The sequence below is a fragment of the Lepisma saccharinum genome, chromosome 3, assembly GCF_977018435.1.
Source record: "Lepisma saccharinum chromosome 3, izLepSacc3.1, whole genome shotgun sequence".
Lineage (NCBI taxonomy): Eukaryota > Metazoa > Arthropoda > Insecta > Zygentoma > Lepismatidae > Lepisma > Lepisma saccharinum.
Window position 1 is genome coordinate 45,689,392 of NC_139231.1, and position 22,977 is coordinate 45,712,368.

Below are 22,977 nucleotides of genomic sequence, written 5' to 3' on the forward strand. Positions count from 1 at the left end.
TCTGCTGAGTGGTGTATTTATGTTAAATGTTTGTTGACCATGTGTGGAGTATGAGTCGTTCCATAAACGTACAAATTTGTGGATGTGTGAAGTATTACTATAGAACAATATACTCATAAAGTGTGTCACAGATGGTCCACAAATGTTGCCACTGAGTTGTGCCACTTGGTGGCTCTATGTGAAGGGATCTTAAGGAAGGTTTCTGGAGAGCTTTAGAGAAAGATGGAAGTCTGATTCTAAAGAGATGTGTTATAATTACACCTGATGAAATATGATTAAGGAACATCTCATGATCACAACCAATGAATTCTGGGCCATAACCAGATGAAATCACAATTGAATAAGTCTAAGAAAAGTAAGGTGATCACAAATCTTACCTCACCAGTCATGATTACAACATCCTCTCTGATGAAGCCAATGAAAAAATAGCAACATGTTGGAAGATATTATTAACTGTGTGTGTGTGCATTCTTTCTAATGTGGATGAAATTTTAGTGCCTGTCAAGCTAAAAACATTGGGGTCCCACTCATTTTCACAAAACAAACTCCAGGTTTTCCTTGCAATTTTAACCATACTTTGGTGCTTCAACATTCTAGTAACAAAAGAATAAAGTTCATTCAAAGTTGTTGAAAATAAATGAACAAAAATAAACTACAAAAACATATAATGTTTCCCATCAAGAAGCTGCCTGAAGGAAAAAATGCAATTTAATTTCATTCCCAAATCCAAGTAAATAAATAAATAAAGATCTGACTTTTCCAGGTTTCTAGGTGTATTTTCGAAATTCTCAGACTTTTCTAGGTTTTACAGGTCAGTGGGAACCCTGAAATATCAATAAATTATTTAGCCCTTAAATAACATAATGCTACAATATTTCACATGATTAAAATCAATGACAGCAGAAAGAAATATCCAAATACTAATTCAAAAACTGAAAGTTTCATTCCTTCTTACCTGCACAACTTTCTGCTTTGCATCAGCAAAGTATGTCTTCAGACCCTTCATCCCAAGTGACGATGGAACATGAGCATCAACTATAATTATCTGATGATTTAGATCAAATATCGTACCAAACCTCTTCTGCAACTGCTCATGTAGGTGGCCAACTTCACTGCTTACATACTCACCAGCTTGGTTTTTTGGACATCTTGCGCTATCTGGATGGGTTGCTACAACTATGACCCTTGCAGGTTTGCTAGACCTTCCACAATAACCTACAATTAATAGATTCAATGTACTACTACTACCTTAACAATTGATCAATGTCTCTACAGAAATTAGAACAAAAAATACTCTCATAATTCTACACACTGACCAGCAAAGTAGGAAAATGTATCAAATCTTTTATTTGTTCAATGTTTGAATACGTACCCGTTATAAAATAATCAATAATGTTTCAGAAATTTCTCATGTTGAATCAGCTCCAAGATGACCAATTGTATGTTGTTGACAACACACACAATCTCACAGTTGTCAATCATTTTTTATCATCAGATGTGACAGTATTGCTTGTATATTTTCTTGACTGCTGGTACCGACATAAAATAAAGTTTCCAAATTCATTGTAATTATTTTTTGTTTTTATAATTTTCATGTTTGCTTTTTTACATTTCTTCCTAATTTATTGTTAGCATTTGCAATCAATTTCACTTTTTCAGACAAAGAAGTATTTTGTGTTTCTATTACATATCCTGCAAAATATTAACATTCATATCTTAAAACTTCTAAAATGTGAAATTATTTCTTTCACAGAACATTTAGTTTGTCCCAAATGTTTACATTTACAGCTACATTCAAGAATTTAAAAAAGGATCCATCAATGTGGGAGATTCTGATTCCTCATCTAGATTTTATCCTTGTGTGTGTTCTTACTTTCTTTAACATTTTGTCTATTACATATTAAATTATGTGAAAATGGTGGGTAATAAAAAAGTATCACCACATAATATGTTGTTTTTAACACTGGCGTTTAATATAAAATACAGTGCTTAATATTAGTGTGTATTTAACATTAACATCTCACAATTCCATAACAATCTTTGTTTTCTACTGGAAGCTTCCACTGCTAGGGAGAACCAACCTGTCACTGAAGATGAAACCTATTCTAAAGAACAAGTCATACTATTGTTTATTTATTGTCCATTTTGTGTGTGGAGCGTAGGTGCGCTTAGGGATGTGTAATATCAATTTTTCCATATCGATCTTCGATATCAATTGAATATCGAAAATATCGATGATACCGATAATATTGATATCGACGCTACCGAAAATACAAATATTGACGATCGCGACAATACACACACATTTCTATTTTTCAATTTGAAGTTTTGTCCCTTCCCTCTTCTGGAGCTGTCTCTGCTCGTAGCATTGAAACTATGCATCAAACAGAAAAATGTTATTACAAAATATTTTGTGCTGTGTATGTGCTGTATATCGAGGCAAGACCAAAAACGAGACAATCATTTACAACTTGAGACCAGTTCTTTGCCAAGTATTGTCTCGTATCATATCGATACCATCCTTATACTAGGGCACACAAGGATAACCAGTAACTTATATAAAGTAGGAACCTTGTTATTTTTATTTGTTGTTGTACGTATTTGCTTTCCATGTTAATCAGAGGCAATATCTCATCATTCACCTCCCAAGTTCTGTCCCCACGTGATGAGCGCATTACTTGTTATCTTAACATCCTTATGCTTGACTTAACGTGTACATACGGAATGCAACACCACCATACATCGATAATATCGATATTGAATATAGATATAGACATCAATATTTTAAATACTATACTCTATGTGATCAAAAATATCCGGACACCAGGCAAAATTTGTGTTGCGCATAGTAGGACACACTGTGGTGCCATCTACGGCGAGGTGAGGCAAGCAAGGGACCACTACAGGCAGCATAGTGCACGAGACAGCAGAATGGGTCGGTCGAAGGAATTTACAGACTTCGAACGTGGTCTAGTGATTGGGTGTCACAGGAGTAACAAGTCAGTGAGCGAGATATTCACAATCCTAAACATCCTGAAATCCACTGTCGCCGATGGGATAGTAAAGTGGAAATGTAATGGGACGTGTACAACTGCAAAACGTTCAACCGAGCGCCCATGTTGACACACAGAGATCGCCGAGTGTTGAATAGGGTAGTACGAGAGAACCAGCAATCAGCGATCGCCACCATCACACAGAAATTCCAAACCAGGGCAGGATGTAATCCTAGCAGGATGACTGTGCGACGTGAGGTACGACGACTCGGTTACCATGGACGAGCGGCTGCCCATAAGCCCCACATCACCCAACGAAACGCGAAGCGCCGCCTCGCATGGTGGAAGGAGAGGTGCAACTGGTCGTTAGAACAGTGGAAATTCGTGATGTGGAGTGACGAATCACGTTATACCATTTGGCGATCCGATGGTCGTGTGTGGATGTGGCGAATGCCTCATGAACGACATTTAACATCCTGTGTTGTGCCGACAGTGAAATGCGGTGAAGGTGGGGTGACAGTGTAGGCATGTTTTTCCTGAAAGGGGCTTGGTCCCCTCGTTGCTTTGCATGGTACTGTCACGGCACATCATTACGTTGACATTTTACAAACGTTCATGCTGCCTACCATCGAAGAACAGTTCGCGGATGATGATTGCATTTTTCAACACGACAATGCACCCGTCCACACTGCAGGCCATGTGGGACAGTGGTTTCAAGATAACAACGTCCCACTTATGGCCTGGCCTGCGCAAAGCCCCGATTTGAATCACATTGAACATCTCTGGGATGTTTTGGAACGCCGACTTCATGCCAGACCTCGCCGAACAACATCCACTGCTCTTCTCATCTCGGCACTCTGCGAAGAATGGGCCGCCATTCCCCAAGATACCTTTCGCCACCTGATTGCCAGTATGCCTGCGAGAGTGGAGGCTGTCATCAAGGCCAAGGGTGGTCCAACACAGTATTGATTGCCAGTGCATCCGATGGAGGATGCTTCGAACTTCACGTCCTAATTCCAGTGAGTGTCCGGATATTTTTGATCACATAGAGTATATCGACGTTGATATTTTTACGATATTGATGCTTTGATATTTTAAAAAATATCGACTCGATATATCAAAATATCGCACAGCCCTATGTGCGCTAAATATTGTTTATTATATTTTATCTCCACTTGTATTTCATTTTAAAATTGTATATTGTGTATATGCAGATGTGGGTGTTTAAGTGGATGTTCATAATATTAGTTGCAGTGGAACCTCGATTTTACGTTTTTCAGGGGAAAGCTGCAAGAAATTAAAATACGGGAAAATGCAAAATCGAGGAAAATTTACTAACATTTTCTATGTTGGGACCATGAAGATTGAATGGATAATGTGGGAAAATGTAAAATCCGGGAACATAAAATTGGAGTTCCACTGTATTTCACTGTTCTCTCATATTTTAATGTTTTTTTTAAAAAAAATCATATGTGTATGCATGTGTTTGTGAGACTACAATGTTACATCTAAGAATATTCTTGTTCCACACCCATATTTTAATGCTTTTACATTTTATAACTGCTACCTGTAAGAGGTGTACTTTTTTCACAATGTAAAAATTGTAGAGTGGAAGGAAAGACCATAGTAAATACGGAAATGAATGGAATGAAAACAAACCTAAGGGTTCGGCTGGAGGGATTCGTGCCTGGAGAAAGGACAACCAGAAGCAACACTGCTGCAGCTGGGTGCTCGGAGGATCGTCGAGGCTAAACACCACAACATGAATGCAGCTGGTATTCCCGATGAAATGGTCATATGTGATGAAGTAGCTCTCTTGCCCGGAAAACTCCCATATGCTTATGTCGCCCACACCGGACAAGGTAACCTGCAATGAAGAACATGAGAAAATTGTCAAAAGTTCCAACAAGAACTGGAAGAGAAGATTTCAGAGGTAACTCTCATGTAGATACTGAATTAAATGTGCATACATGCACATGATGTCAATCGACACTACCAATAAGAAGGTTTGCTAGTAGGACTAGGACTTTTGCGACCTCAAAATAAACAAAATATGCAAAATAAAAAAGCTAATTAAATTTTCCATAAATATGCCCTAATATACCATACGTCCATTTCCTTGCGAGACTGAGCGATCGGGAGAAGGGTGGCGGGCAGCACTAGCGGAGATGCCGTCATTTTCGACCAGTAACATTCTGCTTAAGTTTACCCTCGAAAGCATTTTGCTTTGCTCGGAATCGTTTGGAGGTTTCGAATGTGCAACACTGTATCAAGATTACGTTGCAGACTAAAACGTTAAAAGTCAATGATTTTCGTGAGCATTGTTTGCAATCTGAAAGCTTCGAGCTTGAGTTGTTCTTTCCTTCGCAACTACACGTGCCCTGGACAGAGCTGCGAATGGAGTGAGGAACAGACCTTGAACCAAGAGCGTGTTAATTTCATACTGTGTGAAAGAGTGTGGTTTTTGGTTACTTGCCATGCTACTTCTTTGTGTAATTGCAGTGTGTGTTGTAAGTGAGGCGATTGAAATGCCAGCCACATAGTTCACGTTAGAACAACACAACACGTTACAATGCCAGATATTACCATGTGTGATTATTATTTTTGGGGAACCTTAAAAAATAGAGTCTACCGAAATAACCCTCATACTATCGACGAACTAAAAGACAATATAGGGGCAAATCTTGGAAGAAGAACTTTTGCATGTGAATCTAAATTTCATCAAACGATGCCAGGAATGTGTGAATGTAGGTGGACATCACTTTGAACAACTCTTATAACACAGGTTAGTACTAGTTTTGCAATATTAATATACATATCTGCATGCTAAAGATATGTCCATAAAAATAAGCAGGACGTTACTGGTCAAAAATGTCGGCAAATCGGCTAGCGCCGCCTGCCACACTTCACCCGATCTCTCGGCCTCGCAAGGAAATGGATGCACTGCGTAAGAAAAATGCCCTAACAACAATATAATTTCTACTTAATAAATTGTGCTTTCTTTGTAGAGTTTAAGTTACAGGCTGTGCATAGAAATGTCAGATAAAATTATAATTATCTGCAATTTTAAACTGATATTCAGGTATTGATAGATACCAATTAAGTACTTATTAATCTGTGCTATTCCTAACTTTTTCCCAGCAACTTTATTACTATCATTTACCCCTTGTACTTATTTAATTAACAAGAAACATCAGTTCACTATGGATCACACTCACTCTTAGTAGCAATCTATTGGTACATGCTGATAGGGACACATCGATATACAGGGTGGAGCAAAAGTCAGTTTACCCTAAAAGCACATTGATAATAGTATTACGATAGTGTACATGCTTCTTGTGCTAAGTAATATTTTTTAGGTATAAGGTTGCTAACATTGTCGTGTGACACTGGCAACAGTGCACTCGTTATTCTTTTGTCAATAGTTGAGTCTCTGGCTTGTTGTAGTGTGGTTGTTTGTTGTTTGCAAGCAAGTTCTCGTCTGTGACGTGTTGAAAACTGCAATGCCACATAAGTACACAACAGAACAGCTTCAATTGTGGTGGAAGTCTGTGTTATGGACAGATAAGGCCCAGTTCAAACTTAACGGCCTTGTGAATCATCATAATAGTCTCTACTGGTCTGATACAAATCCACGTGCAATTATGGAAAAGGAGCTGAATACGCTTTGAGTGATTGTTTAGGAGTGGGGGGGGGGGGGGCATTTCTTCGTTTGGTGTAATGGGACCTTATTTATTTGATGCACATGTTACTGCGGAATCTTATCTTGAGACGCTGCTGGATGTTGTGTTAGTTGAACTTGAAAACAACCCCATTTATTCAGATCACTATTTTGTATTGCAGCAAGATGGAGCTCCTGTTTAAGATGTTCGATTTTATTTAGATGACACATTTGAATTTGAAGAGTGGATAGCATGCCATGGTACCATTGATTGACCTCCACATTCTTGTGATTTGACACCATGTGATTTTGCTTTGTGGGGAATTGTAAAGGATATGGTATACTCATCATCACTGGCAGATTTGGATGCACTGAAAGACTCAATTATCAATGCGTTTCATGTCATCAACAATGATACAAGTTTACTGCATCGTATTTGCAATTCTGTTGTTGATCGTTGCACACAATGTATTGCAAACAATGGAGGACACTTTGAACAAAACCACTGAAACTGGAATTTTGTGTATCTACTTGTATTTTGTCTGTATACTTGAATTTTGTGTATGAACTTGAATTTGTGTATGGGTAATCTGACTTTTGCGCCACTCTGTATTGATTTATCAGTAAAATTGCTGAAAATTTTACTGATCTGATATTTCTATAAATAGCCTGTAATTTAGTGTAGCATTACACCATATTGTTATTTATTATATATTATTTTTATGTAATCAGAAAGGTACAATTCACATATCCTGGTCTTGTGAAGTTAATGTCTAAATTTGCATTCAGGTTCTTTGTGGAACATTTGCAATTTTATATTGTCAGTGGGATGGTTAATGGTAAATTTTATGTTGATACCTTATCAGTACTGACAAAGACTTCAGTTTGGTCCAGCCCTAATTTTCTGCATACAATAATCCATGTTCAAAATTATCTGATGGAGACATCCGTTAACACAGATAGATAAAACATTTAAAGAAAGAAAGAAAAAAACCTTTCTTGTATAAATTCTTCCTCACTTCACTTATCAGTGTTGTGAGCATACATTCAAAATCTCAACCTTAACAAAAAAGGTAAATCACAAATAGGGCTGAGTTGATACCAATTTGTACCGATACTCATATCGATGATGATACTCTTACCAAGAGTTTTGCTTTAAAATATTTAAGAATGACATCAGAATAGTAAAATACATGCTACATGACAAAATCCTATTTCTCACGCAAAACAGGTGAAAAATAAAAAGTAACTCCAATTTTTTAAAACTTTCCATGACAATTAGACTGTGAAAGACTTGTGCAGCATTTTTGTCGACTCTACGAAACAACAAAATGCCTGAAAATTATTGGCCAGTATTGGTAAATTTATTCCAGCCAATACTTTCCAATACCGATACACTCAGCCCTAATCATAAACATACCTGTTGGATATCTATTCCTCTTGTGTACTGGTAATTGTGGGTGTCAAAAGTTAACGAATTGTTCCTTGAACTCACGGTGACATCCATTTCAATCTGCATCTTGCTTGGTGAATTTGGTCTTGCTAAAAAAAGAATACAAACATCAGACAACATAGTAAATCAACAGCAACGATAATGGTGGGCAAACTGACCATCGATATTTTTGTTCTTATTTTCTTCTTTGTCCTGTTCTGTGGTTTTGATATCATGCTACTTTACCACAATAGAATTGCATAACAAGTTAAATTTGTTCAGAGTAATTACAGTATTCCATTCAAACTTTACCATATCAATTTAGAATAGTTTTAATTCAAAATATACATACGTTCGAACAGAAGATAAACATACTATTAAAATGAATTTGCCCACATAATACTAGTGCAAAATAAATGTTAATTGTGAATTTTGCAAAATTTGCAGGTTATTTAGACTCCCTGAAAGTGTTAGAAAGTATTTTGCTGGCTCTGAGAGACATCCAAACTCCAGAAAAATATTAGCAGCCAGCATCAGCTCAGACTTACACTATTTATTATGCGTATGGAATTCTAGACTTACATCTCAAGTTAATAGTTGGTGCTCCACTCATACCCTTGCTTCTCCTGAACAAACTAGAAAAATAACCAGCTTTCAGAGAATCAATTAGGGTAGTCTTGCCAACCCCAGAATGACCAAAAAACTTGACCTTTATCCTTGAAATTGGTTGCGCAGTTGGGATCAGTTGGCTTATATACTCTTCTCTCTGGTGCTCCTGAAAAAAATAATTAAGCATGTTATTATTGGAAGAAATACCCTTTTGAAAGCCTGTAAAATTTTTGCAACTTTACACAATTGAATGGAAACAAATTTTGCTCTTCAGATTACATAACAAACTGTAGTTGTAATCCTGATTAGGTTAAAATTAACTCTTGGAGAGCCATGGCAGGCCACGTAGTTTGATGAAGAACGCCATGCATTTGGCATTGTCGTCATCTTTCTCTGGGTACTTTCCATAAACCATTTATTTCAAATTGATCTTATTTTTATGTTAAAAAATATAGACATCCCTCTCATATCTGAGATACTAACAAATATGTTCCTGGATTTCAAATGGTTTAATATCTGATAAAATTTCCACCGAGTACCCATCATGTCAACAACAACTTAGCACTACAGATAAGAAATAACATGTTTGTAGTAGATGTGTACCAGACAAACATTAAAATAACTCAAACAAGTGTTCTCGGGGTCTGAGCAAGGTTAAGTTGCCGTTTATAAATGCCAACTTAGCCTGGCTGGTGACCCAAAACACCTCTTTTGAATCCCATCACCATGAAAGCTTCAATTCCTATTTAAAAATAATTACAATCACAATTTAAAATGACAAACAATAACACTAATGTAACAGATTGTAAAATAACATGAAAATGTGCTGGACAGAGTTAGTGAAAACAAAAAGCTATACTGGCAGTGATAAAAAAGAGAAAAATAAATTAGTTGGGACAATGTCTAAGAAGGAACTGCTGGCTACAAGATAAACTTGAATGGTTTAATGAGGAGAAAAGGTACCAGTTGGTACATGATCGATTGATTGAGTTGCTTTATTTCACTTCGCTTTTTGTGCCACTTTTGGCTAATTTGCGAAGATGGGGATGAGTGATGAATGGACACTTACAAACATCCATGCCCAGGCCGGGATTCGAACCCGGGACCCCTGGCATCATAGCATGCTGTGTTAACCACTCCGCCATGGGGGATGGCCAGTTGGTACATGATTAAATTAAGTTGATGAAGTATAATGCCCAAGATTGGAAAGCTTGCAGGTTGTTGTGAAAAACCTGTCCATTGGGAATAGATAGATGAATAATACAGTATAAATGAAAAAAGAAAGAAATATCAACAATAACCTGTGACCAAGCATGATACGATTGCCTCATGTTGTTCAGCAGATGTTAATTTATACCATCACAGTTAGGACTGCACGGATACCAATACCAGTAGTATCTTTATTGGAGACTCAAGACCTTGCAAAGTATGCAAAAATGTCATACAGCACCTTAGCAGACAAAGTGTGCAAAAATGTATAGCACCTCAGCAGAGTCTGAACATCCTAGAAATTATGCATAATTTAAGCAAAAATATTGTGGCGGAAAATGGATCTTATGCTTAAATGATTGTCATGTGAAGTTAATATTTTACAGCAAAACTCTGGTACATAGATACAGGATAATTCCAATGAAAACCTTATGTATTTGAATAGATAAATAATCTGAACTACTTTGAACTGTTACAATTTCGAAGTATCGGTCGATACGAGTACTAGCATTAGTATTAGTTCAAAGTGGTATTGGCTCGGATCTAGTCACAGTATTCTGTGTAGAAATAAGTCGCTACAAGTGATTACAAATTTAAAATAAAGTTGTTTTAGCATGAAGTTGCATGCTTTATTCTAATAATTCTGGAAATGGGCAAAGATGATAATGACTGTAAGTTTATCATCATCACTTACTAGAAGAGATGGCATAAATAATACTTACATGCTTTAACCTATAAAGAAGATCTCCAATGTCATTATAGCCTTGCTTGAAAGCTGAAATTTCAGCCTTTATTCCATCCCTGTTTTTCTGTTCAATGTTACAACCCGCAAGACAGAGACACCTAGGAAAAATATTTATGATTAAAATTTCTACAATAATAAAAACATATCTGACGTTTACTTCAACAAAAGCACACACCTTCTGACAGGGACCAGGTACATGACGAAGCAGATTTCTGCAGTATAAATATTGGGCAAATTTGGCACATTCGAATCATTATCGGTACCAGTAAAAATCCAATATGTTATACACATTTAATATTTTTTATTTCTGAAAGTGCATAAGAAAAGGAATTAGGGCCAGGCTGATATGATTTTTTTCCCTAACATACTGTAGATATACATATAAAATTAATTGTTACCAATAATCACATTTTACTGATCTGATAAAAACTGCAAATGCTGCATGGAGACCTTATCTTGAAAATAACACCTTAATTCATATTTGTACCCAAAGTACTGAGTCCGCCATATTGAAAAACAGTGGATAAATTCAAGTTTTCACAAAATAAAGGAACAAATTCGCAAGCTGAAATTCGGCACAAAGCTTCTTTATAACATTAAAAACAACATGTCAAAAGTCTTCACCAATCACCCTGCCGAAAGTCCATTACCTAGGTATATTTAAATTAAATATTTTCACGAAATAATGATACTAATTGATAATAGCTTGAACTTTGATATACACAGTGCAGCAATTTGAAATAGAGACTGACTTTTTCTCTCGGTAGGTGGCGCCACTTTGCAAGCGTTCTGTGGTGCAAACAAGTAACGGGTATCTCACAAACAATCGACGCAGAGCTCGTTGACCTTGAGCAACATTGCCGCTTGTGGCATTGTTGAATGTAGGCATGTGTCGTGAAAGTGTATCGTGATTTCAACATGGAAGAAAGCAAATATCAAGTATTGTGTGATCTTGGGTAAAACTGCTGCGGAAACATTTCACATGTTGCAGCAAGCCTATAGGGACAAATGTTTATCCTGTATGCATGCATTTGAATGGCTCAGGCATTTCAGTGAAGGACGGGAGCCAATCGAACACGACGAGCATCCAGGTGTAGTAGGGATGGTGAGAACACCAAAATTGGTTGAGAAAGTGAGGACAATCATTACTGAAGACTGAAATTTCAGACAGACTGCTACTGCTCATTCTATCTTGAGGTACTGAAACGTTTGATGCAAAGAATAACACATGTGAGGCCCGAGTATCGGGATGATGGCAGCTGGCGTCTGCTTCATGACAGTGGCCCAAGTCACAAGACTGTGATTGCAAAGAACTTTTTGGCCCTAAATCGACTCTGTGTGTTGTCACACCCTGCCTACTCACTGGATCTGGCTGTGTGATTATTTTTATTTCCTAAACCAAAATCTGTACTGAAAGGTTCTTACTTTTATGATGTATCAACAATCAAGAAGACTACGACATGGATTTTAAACAGCGTTACATAAAACAAATTCCAGCAATCCTTCCATGCACTGGATGCAGGAGGGTCCTATTTTGAATGATCCAAGGTAAGTAACTTTCTATGAAGACTTGTTTATTTTTTACAGCACCAATCTCGATTTCAAATTGCCACACTGTGTATGTACATTGACATGGTACATAAGGCCTCCATATTCGAAGAACAGAGGATAATTTCAATATTTGCATAAGAATGGAATTGACTTGCAACAGAATGGAATTTGGCCAAAATGTTCAGTGTGTAAGGTATGAAAACATTCAATAACATTTGCAGTCTCATCAGGCGGGCTTCCACTTTGATATGCTGTTATTAATGCTATAAAGAAGCTATGTACCAAACTTCAGCTTGTTATGAATTAGTTCGTTTATTTTTCCTATTTTGACTGCACTAGAAGGGTAACTTGAAAAGTTGTAGTACTAGGCCCTGGTCTCAAAAACCAGAAAACAGTGGTAATGGAAACCAAGGTGCTGGCCACGCATCACCCTATGTAAAAGCTGCTTGGAAGGCCCTGTCCCTTTGAGGGCTGTCGAGTCTTTGCCATTATTTTTTAATCACCATCAAACTTTGTCTTGAACTAAATCATCATTTAATTTTTATGATCATTAGTGCACTCAATTCATTCGCGAAACATGTAATACAAATTATCCAGAATAAAGAACTCTAACTCTGTTAATTTTTAAAAGTAAGCTCTCAAATACTGAAGAAGAAAAAAAACACTCCTTCTTACCTGACAACTTCTGTATGGCCATGTTTTGCAGCAAGGTGCAAAGGATAAAGCCCATTTTTATTAATGATATCAACATTACAACCAAAGGCACATAACGTTTGAGCAACAGCTAGTAGGCCTTCTTGAGCTGCAATGTGAATTGGAGTGTTTCCTGCCTGTGGTAAAATGTGGGGAAATTACTTCATACGACAAGATAACAAATTATGGGCATGCACTAATAACTATTCACCTAGGACACATATAACAGCAAGTTGCTAAATATACAGGGTGTCATTAAAAAGCAAGGATAAAATTTGTACAGGTATTCCTTACATTAAACAATGGAACCTGTTACATTTCTGTGGCTTGAGCAGCAGGTACATTATGAGAAGTTTCCATGTAGCACTTCTGATTGCTTCAAACATGACTGCCGTTAAAAGACAAGTCAACAATTACTTGATATTACTGTCACACAGAAAGCACACATTCAAATCTACAGTCCAGCAACCATCCTCCAACACAAAGCACCAGGTAATTCAGGGAATTTCTTATTACAATGTGAGAAATGTACCTGTAAAGTTCTTGTCCTCTCCTTTTAATAACATCCTGTATAATATAATACATTTCAAGAGCTGAAGGAGATCACATCTTCGTCTTTGCTTTACTTCCACAGGTTAATACATAAATAACTTACAGATACCTTTCTTTTCAGCATTGCAATTATTCACCACAGCCATCCAGTAAAGTGCAAACTTAACTTTGATTTTCGCTATGTAATAAATGCATACACTTACATTAGTTATTAGCATTTCTGGTACATACAATTTTTTTCTTAAACAACATTTCAACTGCTTCAGCAGGCTTTGTCTTATCTGGGATAAAAATTTAACCTTTAAAGGATAGCTGGTTTCAAACAAAATTGCCACCACGTGACATCTTGAAAAGTACAGACGATAATCCAGATTTGTCCCGTTTGTTCATTTACATACACATGAAGGTATGACAAACTGGAATGACAAAGCAATGTATTTATTGTAAAAGTTCCCCACACATATAGCACGTCGTCATTGCCTTGTAATCAAGGGGTCCCGGGTTCGATACCCGGTGGAGGCATAAGTGGTTCGGATCCCACTTTAAAACTGTAGGTCCAGTCCCGATTAGCCTTACTGTGCATAAAGTGGACTTAAAACAGCAACTCAAACCAAACATATAGCACGTGCCATGAAGGCACATTTAGGGGATATGGGGGGTAGGGTCCCACATATTCTCGATCTCTGCCATTTTGGAGCTGATGTGATCAGCACCACACTCTGGCTGCCTTTACCTACCAGGATTGCCTCCAGGTACCCATTAATTAGAGGCTGGGTGAGCCCAGAGCCACTTTATGTAAGGACAAGGCCAGAAAAATTCCAACCTTAGATCACCCACCCTGGGAACAATTTTTGAAGAATGCATTTTGAAAATGTCGATTTTTTTCCTCCAAAAATTATGCAATGTAACATATGTATTACTCTTCAGCCACAATTTATTTCTGATGTTTTACTTGTACATATAATAATGAAAAGAACTTGTTTACAACATACGACAATTATGGGTCTAGCGGGAGATGTCCAATTTTCAAATTTGCCCAACAATTACGAATTTCTAAAATTAGTTGCACATTTTAGTTAATTGGGCAATTGTGATTACATGTCCTCAAAGAGTGGTCTTTTTTCACGCTTCCCTGTAAATTATATCTATCCAGCATCCATAGGGCTGGCTTTAGAAGCGATTTTTTCCATAAGATGGCAACACTGCTTTTCTCATACACTGTTATTGTTGTTTACCCTAAGAAGTATCTTTCTATTTTCAATTTGATTATGCATGGTTGTAGAAATATACCACATTTATATACCACATGTTTTTCGATCACTTTGGTCTATTGTGGTGGCCATAGGGTGATGCCAAATACAAATTTTTGAAAGAAAGAAAAAAAATAGTTTTTTTTTCTTTTATAAACTTGCATTATTGGAAGGTAAAATGCATAAATTTCACATCCAACAAGAGTCCTGTAATTCTGGGTAAAAAACAAACAAAAAAAAAATGTCTCTATGACCATTAGTTCTCTTGCTAGGATTTTTTTATGTATCATAGTAGTTTGAAAAATATGCGATGAAAAATTCTCATCCAGAGGGGTTACCATCCACTAAAGGTTACGCTTAATTAAATGTTCCAACTGTAGATTAACATTTGAGTTTCACTGCACATCCTTATTACACTTAGTGACCATACTCCTTTCTAAACTAATCTTCTATGCTAGGCTAATATAAGGACTATTATACAACTATTACCTACACATGTTTTACTTTACAAAATTCCAAGATAACTATTAGCAGAAAATTGTTCTGGAACTTTTAGCCTACCTGTTAAATGCTTTCAAGATCAGACCAAGTTTTCTCAAACCAATTATGACCAAAATCATCTAACATCTACAACTCACTATCTGTATTCTTACCAATTTGTCCCATCTATATGTACAAAATGTGTTGCCTTAAATACATACATCTTGAATTTTTATAAACTTTCTACTCAGATCATAGAAAAAGAAATGTACTTGTCTGTTGAAAATCTTTCCTAAATTAACATAGAAAATAATCTGACATATTATTAATCTACACACATGCACGTGCTTGTTTATTTATCTTCACTGTGTAAGAAACGAATGCATGCATAATTATTTTTAACATTTGCTACTGCTATTTTAATAACATCTTTACTCAAGTCATAAATTATTTAGTGTATAACTGAGATTGAATGTCATGCACTAACATAAAGACAAACCTAGAGAGGGGTGTATGGCTATTTTGTGAGGAAAAAAAAAAAACTTTTTGCGAAGAGGTGTGTGTTTCCCAAAAACTTAAAAACTGAAAGGGCAGTGAAAAAAATATCTTGTGAGGAAGTTCTGTATCATAATGACATAGCATTTCTGTCACTTTTGTCTATGATGATGAATTGATGATTTAATGGCACTGATAAAGGAATAGCATTCAAATATGGAACATTTTGTGGGGAGGTTGCAAGTTATACACTCAACATGCTCAGCCACCAATGCAGCAAGAATATAGAAGTGTTTAATCCAGAAAAATCTATGAATGTTTATTGTCTATTGTTAATACGAGGGTGGATCTTTAAGTATCGCACAATGGTTTTCTCCCGCGATTTCACTGTGGCTGGAATGTTAAAATTTTACAGACGTATAGTTTGAAGTTCGCGCTCGAGACGTCATTTGTTCAATCAGGTATAACTCTTGCAGCAGAAACTTGAACTAATTAGCAAAGATGGCAAGCACGTTATTGTCGTTAACGTGTGAAGAGTAAAGAGCTGCAGTTTTTTTTTTTTTTTTTTTTGTGGGCGAAAGGACAAAACTCCAGTGAAATTCACAGGGAAATGTTGGGCGTGTTTGGACCATACATAGCAACATCTCCAGGTGGTGCACATTCTTTCAAGGAGGCCGTGTGAACCTTGTTGACTCGGTCACGTTCCGGGCAACCACTAACAGCTGTAAAGGACCGGAATGTTACAGCCACTGAGCAGGCAATTCTCAATGACTGGGAGATCCATCTGAGAACCTTGTCAGAGCGGTAAGGTATGCGATATTCCTAGGTGGCCAACGCTTCAATTTCAATGAAGAAGTGCAATATGTTGTACGCAGATGGCTGCATTCCCAAATGACTGAGTTCTATGAAGAGGGTATATTGAAACTAGTGCCACGATGAGACAATGTGTTGAAAGACTTGGCTCCTATGTCAAAAAGTAGCTAAAAGATGTGGTTTCATTGTGTATAATTTATGTTGTCTTATCTATTAAACTTCTTTTTTAAAAAAATGTTGTGTGATACTTAATGATCCACCCTCGTATATTTTAGGGATGAGATGGATTAATCGGTACTCTACCAGTACCAGTCAATATAGGCAAATCTGTGTATCAGTTAAATGCAAAATTACCAATAATTTTAGCTTACGATATATCTATAAATAAGACTGTAATTTGAAGAAGTAATTAAAGAAACATTTGCAATTTTATACAAGATTGGTAGAATTTCAGTTATTGGTATCAGTAAATTTTATATCGGTAGTTTATCGGCAAACATTTCATATTCATAATATATTTTTTCTTTCTTGTGAATTTGCATTAACCAATTTGTCATGTTTAGCATTCTGTTAGTGCTTAAATAAATATAAGTTTACAAGCTGATATGTTTATTTACCAACACAAGTACAGGTTGCGGCAATGAATTGGGCAATTTTGCAACACTACAACACTTCATCATAGGTAACACATAACTACTGCCATCTTGCAGAGCCTGCTTTACTATTTAGTTATGATGAAGTCATAGAACTCAAACTTTTTCAAAAGATGTGATTACTTGTAATTGTGAGATATTTTAATTAATATAAATCTTATGTGCTTCAATTGAGGGGTCAGGTGCAGTCTGCTTCAAGCTGTTACATGGTCCGGAGCAGCACAATAACCAAAAGAAGGCACTGTATATATCAGCAAAATTATGTAATTTTGTTATTATTTTTAGGTATATAAAGGTAGAATTCATATACATTGATTTGGTAATGTAAATGTCTAAATATGCATTTATTTATGCAAGGCAAATGCTATGGAATATACATTACTTTAAGGAGATAAGCATTTGCAATTTTATAGTGAATCAGTGGAATATCAGTTCTCGCTTATATTTCATATTGTAATAATTCTTGAAGCTTTCCTGGCAGCGAATATTGAAGAGGTTTTCTCAGGCAATCAGCCAAGTGATTTCCGGATAGACTTCCGAGCTTTCGAGAGCTAACGTCACTCTCATCTTCAGAGACTGAAGTACGGACATCAAAATACATATAACTTCACCCTGACTTATCTCTGCACTTCAATCTCTGATTTTTTTATAGTCATAAAAAATAACAAAAATTGGCAGAACGTTGTACAAAATTGCAGGCTATTTATAGATACGCTTGATCGGTAATTTGACCAATAAACTGATATGTCTGTATTGCCCGATACTTACAGTATCTGTCCCATTCCTAATGTATATAGGATTTGGTTCATGTGAGTTTGAGAATGAATTGAAAAAAATTGCCAGGTGTGTCATAAGTAGTAAATCTTCTGCTACATCATATCATTACTCTTATGCAAGTAAATAAAAAATGGCTAATAACAATACTATGATTAAACATGCACGTAACAAAAGGAAGCTAAAAAAAATGGCAACAATCAAACGGACACAGCATCCAAACATACCCAATCTTGGAGGTCAAAATCAGCACCAGCATGCAGAAGCAACATGGCGACATGAGTATGTCTTCGACACAATGCTAAATGCAGGGCCGTGGCACAACGATGATCTAGCAGATCTAAACTGGCCCCGGCATCCACCAGGCAACGAACGGACTCTAAATGGCCTCTAGCACTAGCGGCATGGAGTGGCGTTTCACCTTCCTGTGCAAATGCAGACTTCTATTAATAATAACACTAGTAAAACAAGTACCAGGCATTCTTAAACTATATATCATCCTTCTACGCATACAGGCAAAACATACACAAAGTAGAAAATATTCTATCTTCAATAGGTCAATAAACAATTTTAATATCTTGAGTGTGACGTTTTCAAAACACCACATTTGTATTTTCAGAACTGGAAATCAACTATTCTAGACATTAGAAATGAATATATTTTTAAAATGAATGCATTTTTTTATATATTTTTTTTACACTGGTAGCAACTTTGAAAATCATTTTACTTACACCAAAATCAAATAGACTCCACTTGCTCCATGATCATATCATTATATGTATAAGATGACTTACATGTATCGTGACTATTCAGGAAACATATATTTGTTATTTTTACATTATTTACTTCAATATGTGTACTTCACTTACATTTATCCCATTACACACACACACAACCTAATCCCTGAAAAAGAGTATGCAGCAGATTTCATCAAATTTTAGATATGCTCATCCTTTTGTCTGTTATTATTTACTGAACACCATCGCAATCTTTCTGTGTACAATTCATGACTTATACGAAACCTTATTCCCTAGAACAAAAAAAACCTACCTTTTTGTAGTAAAACTTTCAATACTAAATCAAAATGGAGTTCTGCATGAATTTTAAGGTACATCATAATTTTCACTTCATATACCTCCTTTTTTCAAGTTTTCGGATTCCAAATATATGCTCTAACACCAAATGAAAAAGAGGAACATTTTTCATTCACTGGTAACTCTTGTATGCAAGTTTGAATCAATATTGCATATTTATATGGAGAATATAAATGAACAATTTTTCCTCGACAAGAAATCTGTATTATAACACATAAATACATTACATGAATCACAAAATTCATTTACACTACTTGAATGCATATTCCACAAAATCCTGTGGAAAATATAACATATTCTACATAGAACTTAAAAAAAAGAGAGAATTAAAAGAAACCAGCTTATTTACCTACCTTATCTTGTAGATCAAGATTGGCACCCGTTTGACACAACAACTGCACAATACGTGGAAAGCCATGCCATACAGCTATGTGCAGGGCACTTTCGGCATGCTAGTATAAAAATCAGAAATTTTTAACAAAATAAAAACAATGAAGCAAAAAAATAAACTTTAGGCATGAGATGAAAACAGTGCAATTTGAGCTTAAACAAAAAGCAAGTAACGATATTTCTTTTGAAGATGATTTCTTTGTGAAAATAAAAACATAATTTGTTTTGCTTGTGCTATGATTGACCATGCAAAAGAGTGGTATTTCTGCATGCTAATAGAAAGGTACGCCTGAAAGCGATGAATTGCTTGGACTTTATAAACCACTGAATTTGGTTTCAGACACTTGTTCTGTCTCAGTCTTCAGGACTGTGAATTGGGTCATATCGTCAATGCAAGTGGTCTTCAAAGAGGATGTGTTTGTGGGAGGCAGTGAATATGAGCAGTTATGCCTGGGAGTATTATTTACCAGTGACCAAAGCTCCACCTTGTCTAGTAGTCTTGGCACGCTGACCTGCTTTGACGGCATGAATCATTGGAAGGGAAACTGATGAAATTAATGAAGAAAACAGAATGCCAAGAAGAATAATTTTGCAGTGGGCACCGCTACTCCATGGTGTATACATATATATAAAAAAACAAGTACAGTGGTTAAAACTCCAAGCAATTCATCATGAATCAACCACCAGTGTCCAGTTAAGAAGAAAGACACCTGTTTTGCTTTAATTATACATAATCTACTACACTGGCACGGACGAATGAAACAGATCTATGTATATGTGCATGTGCAGCTTGTCATTTCAGTAAGAAAGGTTGTTTATTTTTGAAGGTTTGTTTCCAAGTGACACATGTTGCTTCAGTCTAAAAGCTCCCTAAACGGACTGTTTTGGTATGGAGTTTAGATTAGTTTAGATGCTAACAAATAATAAAATAATTTTGTAGAAAAAAATATAGCCTGTGACGAACCAGTCCTTGAGAACTGCTAGAACATAAACAGTATGTTAACTCCTGCTTAGCATGTAATCATAATTTAACATTATCCATTATCTATCTCTTTATTTCATATTCTATCACTGCATTTCTTCTCTCATCTTCCGGTAAAAAAGAAATATATATTTTTTGCTAGTGGTGAAGATCGAACCTGTGATGTATAGTATGTAAAATGATAAGACAATGGATAATGTGCACTTAAGATTACATTTTAATAATAACGAACCATTGTCACTAACACATGCAGACAAACAACTCCCATTTACAATTTTATTTGGCTTTCTAGTTGAAAATCTGCTACGTCTTTTCATGTAAATGAGAGAAGTATTTTGGTAAAAATAAATGCATATTTTAAACCCACAAATCTTTGCAATCCAAAGTTTTGTTGGTTATTGAGCAAAAGAGAAAAAGAAAAAGAAATTGCAAGAATTTAATTCTGTGGCAACCCTAGCCTTGAAATACAATTTAAGTTTTTGTTTAAAGTCCAGTTTATGCACAAATAGTAATCGGGACTTGACCTATAGTTTTAAAATTGGATAAGAACACTATGTGCCTCCACAGGATATCAAGCTTGGTTCCCTTGATTAAAAGGTTATCCTTATGCCATCGGGGAGGCAATCCATTGAGACACAATATGGAAAATTAGAACAATGCTTTCACTTTAAATTCTGATACAACTACAAACAATATTTAATGAAAACTAATTTGAGTTTTCTGATTTACTTAGAAAATATTTCCAGATCACGGATATGCAACTGATTTCATTCAAAAAATCTTAACGAGCAACCCTATAATTTTCACATATATATATAAATTGTGATAATAGTGAAGATTGTAATATATATGAGTGTAATGGAATGAAATTTCATATTTTCTGAATGAAATAACTTAAATTTTGCACAAATGTTGATTCATGCATATGCGTGAGAATGTGTGATCACAAAAGCTTTGAATTTCCTAGCTGGTGCAATGCAATTGTACACTTTTTTGTGAAACAATGAACCAAATGCTATGTGTGCTTACCTCATCTTGATGATCTAGGTTTATGGGCAGCAAGCACAACTGTTGTACAACAGCAGTGTGGCCATACCTACAAGCTACATGCAAACATGTTTCTCCATTCTGAAACGGAAGCAAAACAATTTTGTTACAACTGAATGTATTTGCATTAACAATTTCATGCGAACATATTTTTGTTTCAAATTATAATTATTATTATTATCACCAATGTGCAAATTTGATGCATAAAGTGAAATTTAAACCCTATGCAGAACTATAAATGTATTCAAATTATTACCACCAATGTGCAAATTTTGATGTTTTAGGTGAAATTTAAACTCTATGCAGAACTGTAAATGTAAGAAATGTATTGTTGCAACTAATAATAAGGTGCATTTGGCTTGTGTTATTTAACTATTCTGTCAAAGAAAATCCACTTTTTTCGGTTATATTTCAGGAGATCTGATGCTTTCTCTTTCCAGGCCCTTTTATTAAAAAACAAACAACCTTTATTCAAAATTATACTTGTTGCTTTTGTGAATAACTGAGGAAATTAAGCTTCAGCTACAACTATAAATGCATCTACTAAACTGTATCTGAATAATTCTTTTTTTAAAAAAAATCTATCTGAATTGCGCACACACCTTATTCAGAGCCCCTACAGGAATCCCCGCAGATGCTAGCTGGAGAATGACATTCACTTGTCCCTGCCGAGCTGCCCAGAATATCGGAGTGTCTCCCTGGCTATCGGCTGCGTTCAAGTCTGCTCCGTGCTTCTGAAGGAGCTGCAACACTTCCAACTGGCCCTGCCCCGCTGCAATGTGTGCCGCTGTTTCGCTATGCTGAAGGTTGTGGAAAGAACAGAATTTACATTTCAATTTTGTTGAAGGGGGAATTTTGTTACTACTATGACCTTCATTCTTAACAATTGTTACCACCTGTGTTCGAAACTGGACCTTGACTCTTGAGCCAATCTCACACGGCAGTTAGGTACGTGCTCACTTCGCCATCGACTTCTAGCTTTGTTACTTAAAGAACGTGTGAGAGCTTTCTCTTATTCAGTTCCTGACAGAATTAGAAACAGTCTCTAAATCCATCGTTAATACTATAGAACTACGAATCAGAAGTAATGGTGGCCATGTGAGATGTAAACAATGTATCACTTCACATTTTTAAAAGCAGATAACTATTCAACCTAGAGGAATAATGTTTCGTGTAAAACGTTATTAAGTACAAAACAATGACGCTGCTTAAATACATACTTTATAATGTTTACTGTGCATGTATGAAAGAATACTTTAGATGTTTCAAATGTAAACACCGTGTACTAAACCTAGATGGTGTAACTCGACGTTCCTTTCATGCTGTATATGTTATGCATTGTAATCGCAAAAGTTAGCCGAAAAGTTACATGAAATGCTTGTGTTGTGTGTAAAGTACTACCTGCTATAAGATTTTTGGAAGCTTTTACATACCATTTATGCTAGCAAAAATGCTAAAGGAAATGCTTTCGTCTAAAGCCGGTTAATGATTGGGGGCAAATATTTTATTTGTTGAGTGAAGAGTCTACTAATTATTTATTGTTTTAAATAAATA

General features: G+C 35.9%; 1 protein-coding gene across 4 annotated transcripts in view; it reads right to left on the reverse strand.

The window, feature by feature from the left end:
- The window catches only part of LOC145985010 (death-associated protein kinase 1-like), a 189,528-nt gene that overhangs the window by 37,026 nt on the left and 129,525 nt on the right, over positions 1 to 22,977 (reverse strand). For 3 of the 4 annotated variants that reach the window (XM_083118499.1, XM_083118498.1, XM_083118500.1), the window contains exons 11-20: positions 22,026 to 22,223; positions 21,406 to 21,504; positions 19,358 to 19,456; positions 18,138 to 18,335; positions 12,876 to 13,030; positions 10,627 to 10,747; positions 8,669 to 8,861; positions 8,075 to 8,196; positions 4,653 to 4,860; positions 956 to 1,215 (exon numbers count right to left, since the gene is read on the reverse strand). In XM_083118499.1, coding sequence (XP_082974625.1) covers positions 956 to 1,215; positions 4,653 to 4,860; positions 8,075 to 8,196; positions 8,669 to 8,861; positions 10,627 to 10,747; positions 12,876 to 13,030; positions 18,138 to 18,335; positions 19,358 to 19,456; positions 21,406 to 21,504; positions 22,026 to 22,223 — 1,653 coding nt within the window. The remainder of the gene's footprint in view (positions 1 to 955; positions 1,216 to 4,652; positions 4,861 to 8,074; positions 8,197 to 8,668; positions 8,862 to 10,626; positions 10,748 to 12,875; positions 13,031 to 18,137; positions 18,336 to 19,357; positions 19,457 to 21,405; positions 21,505 to 22,025; positions 22,224 to 22,977) is intronic. The other variant, XM_083118501.1, reaches the window with a different exon arrangement.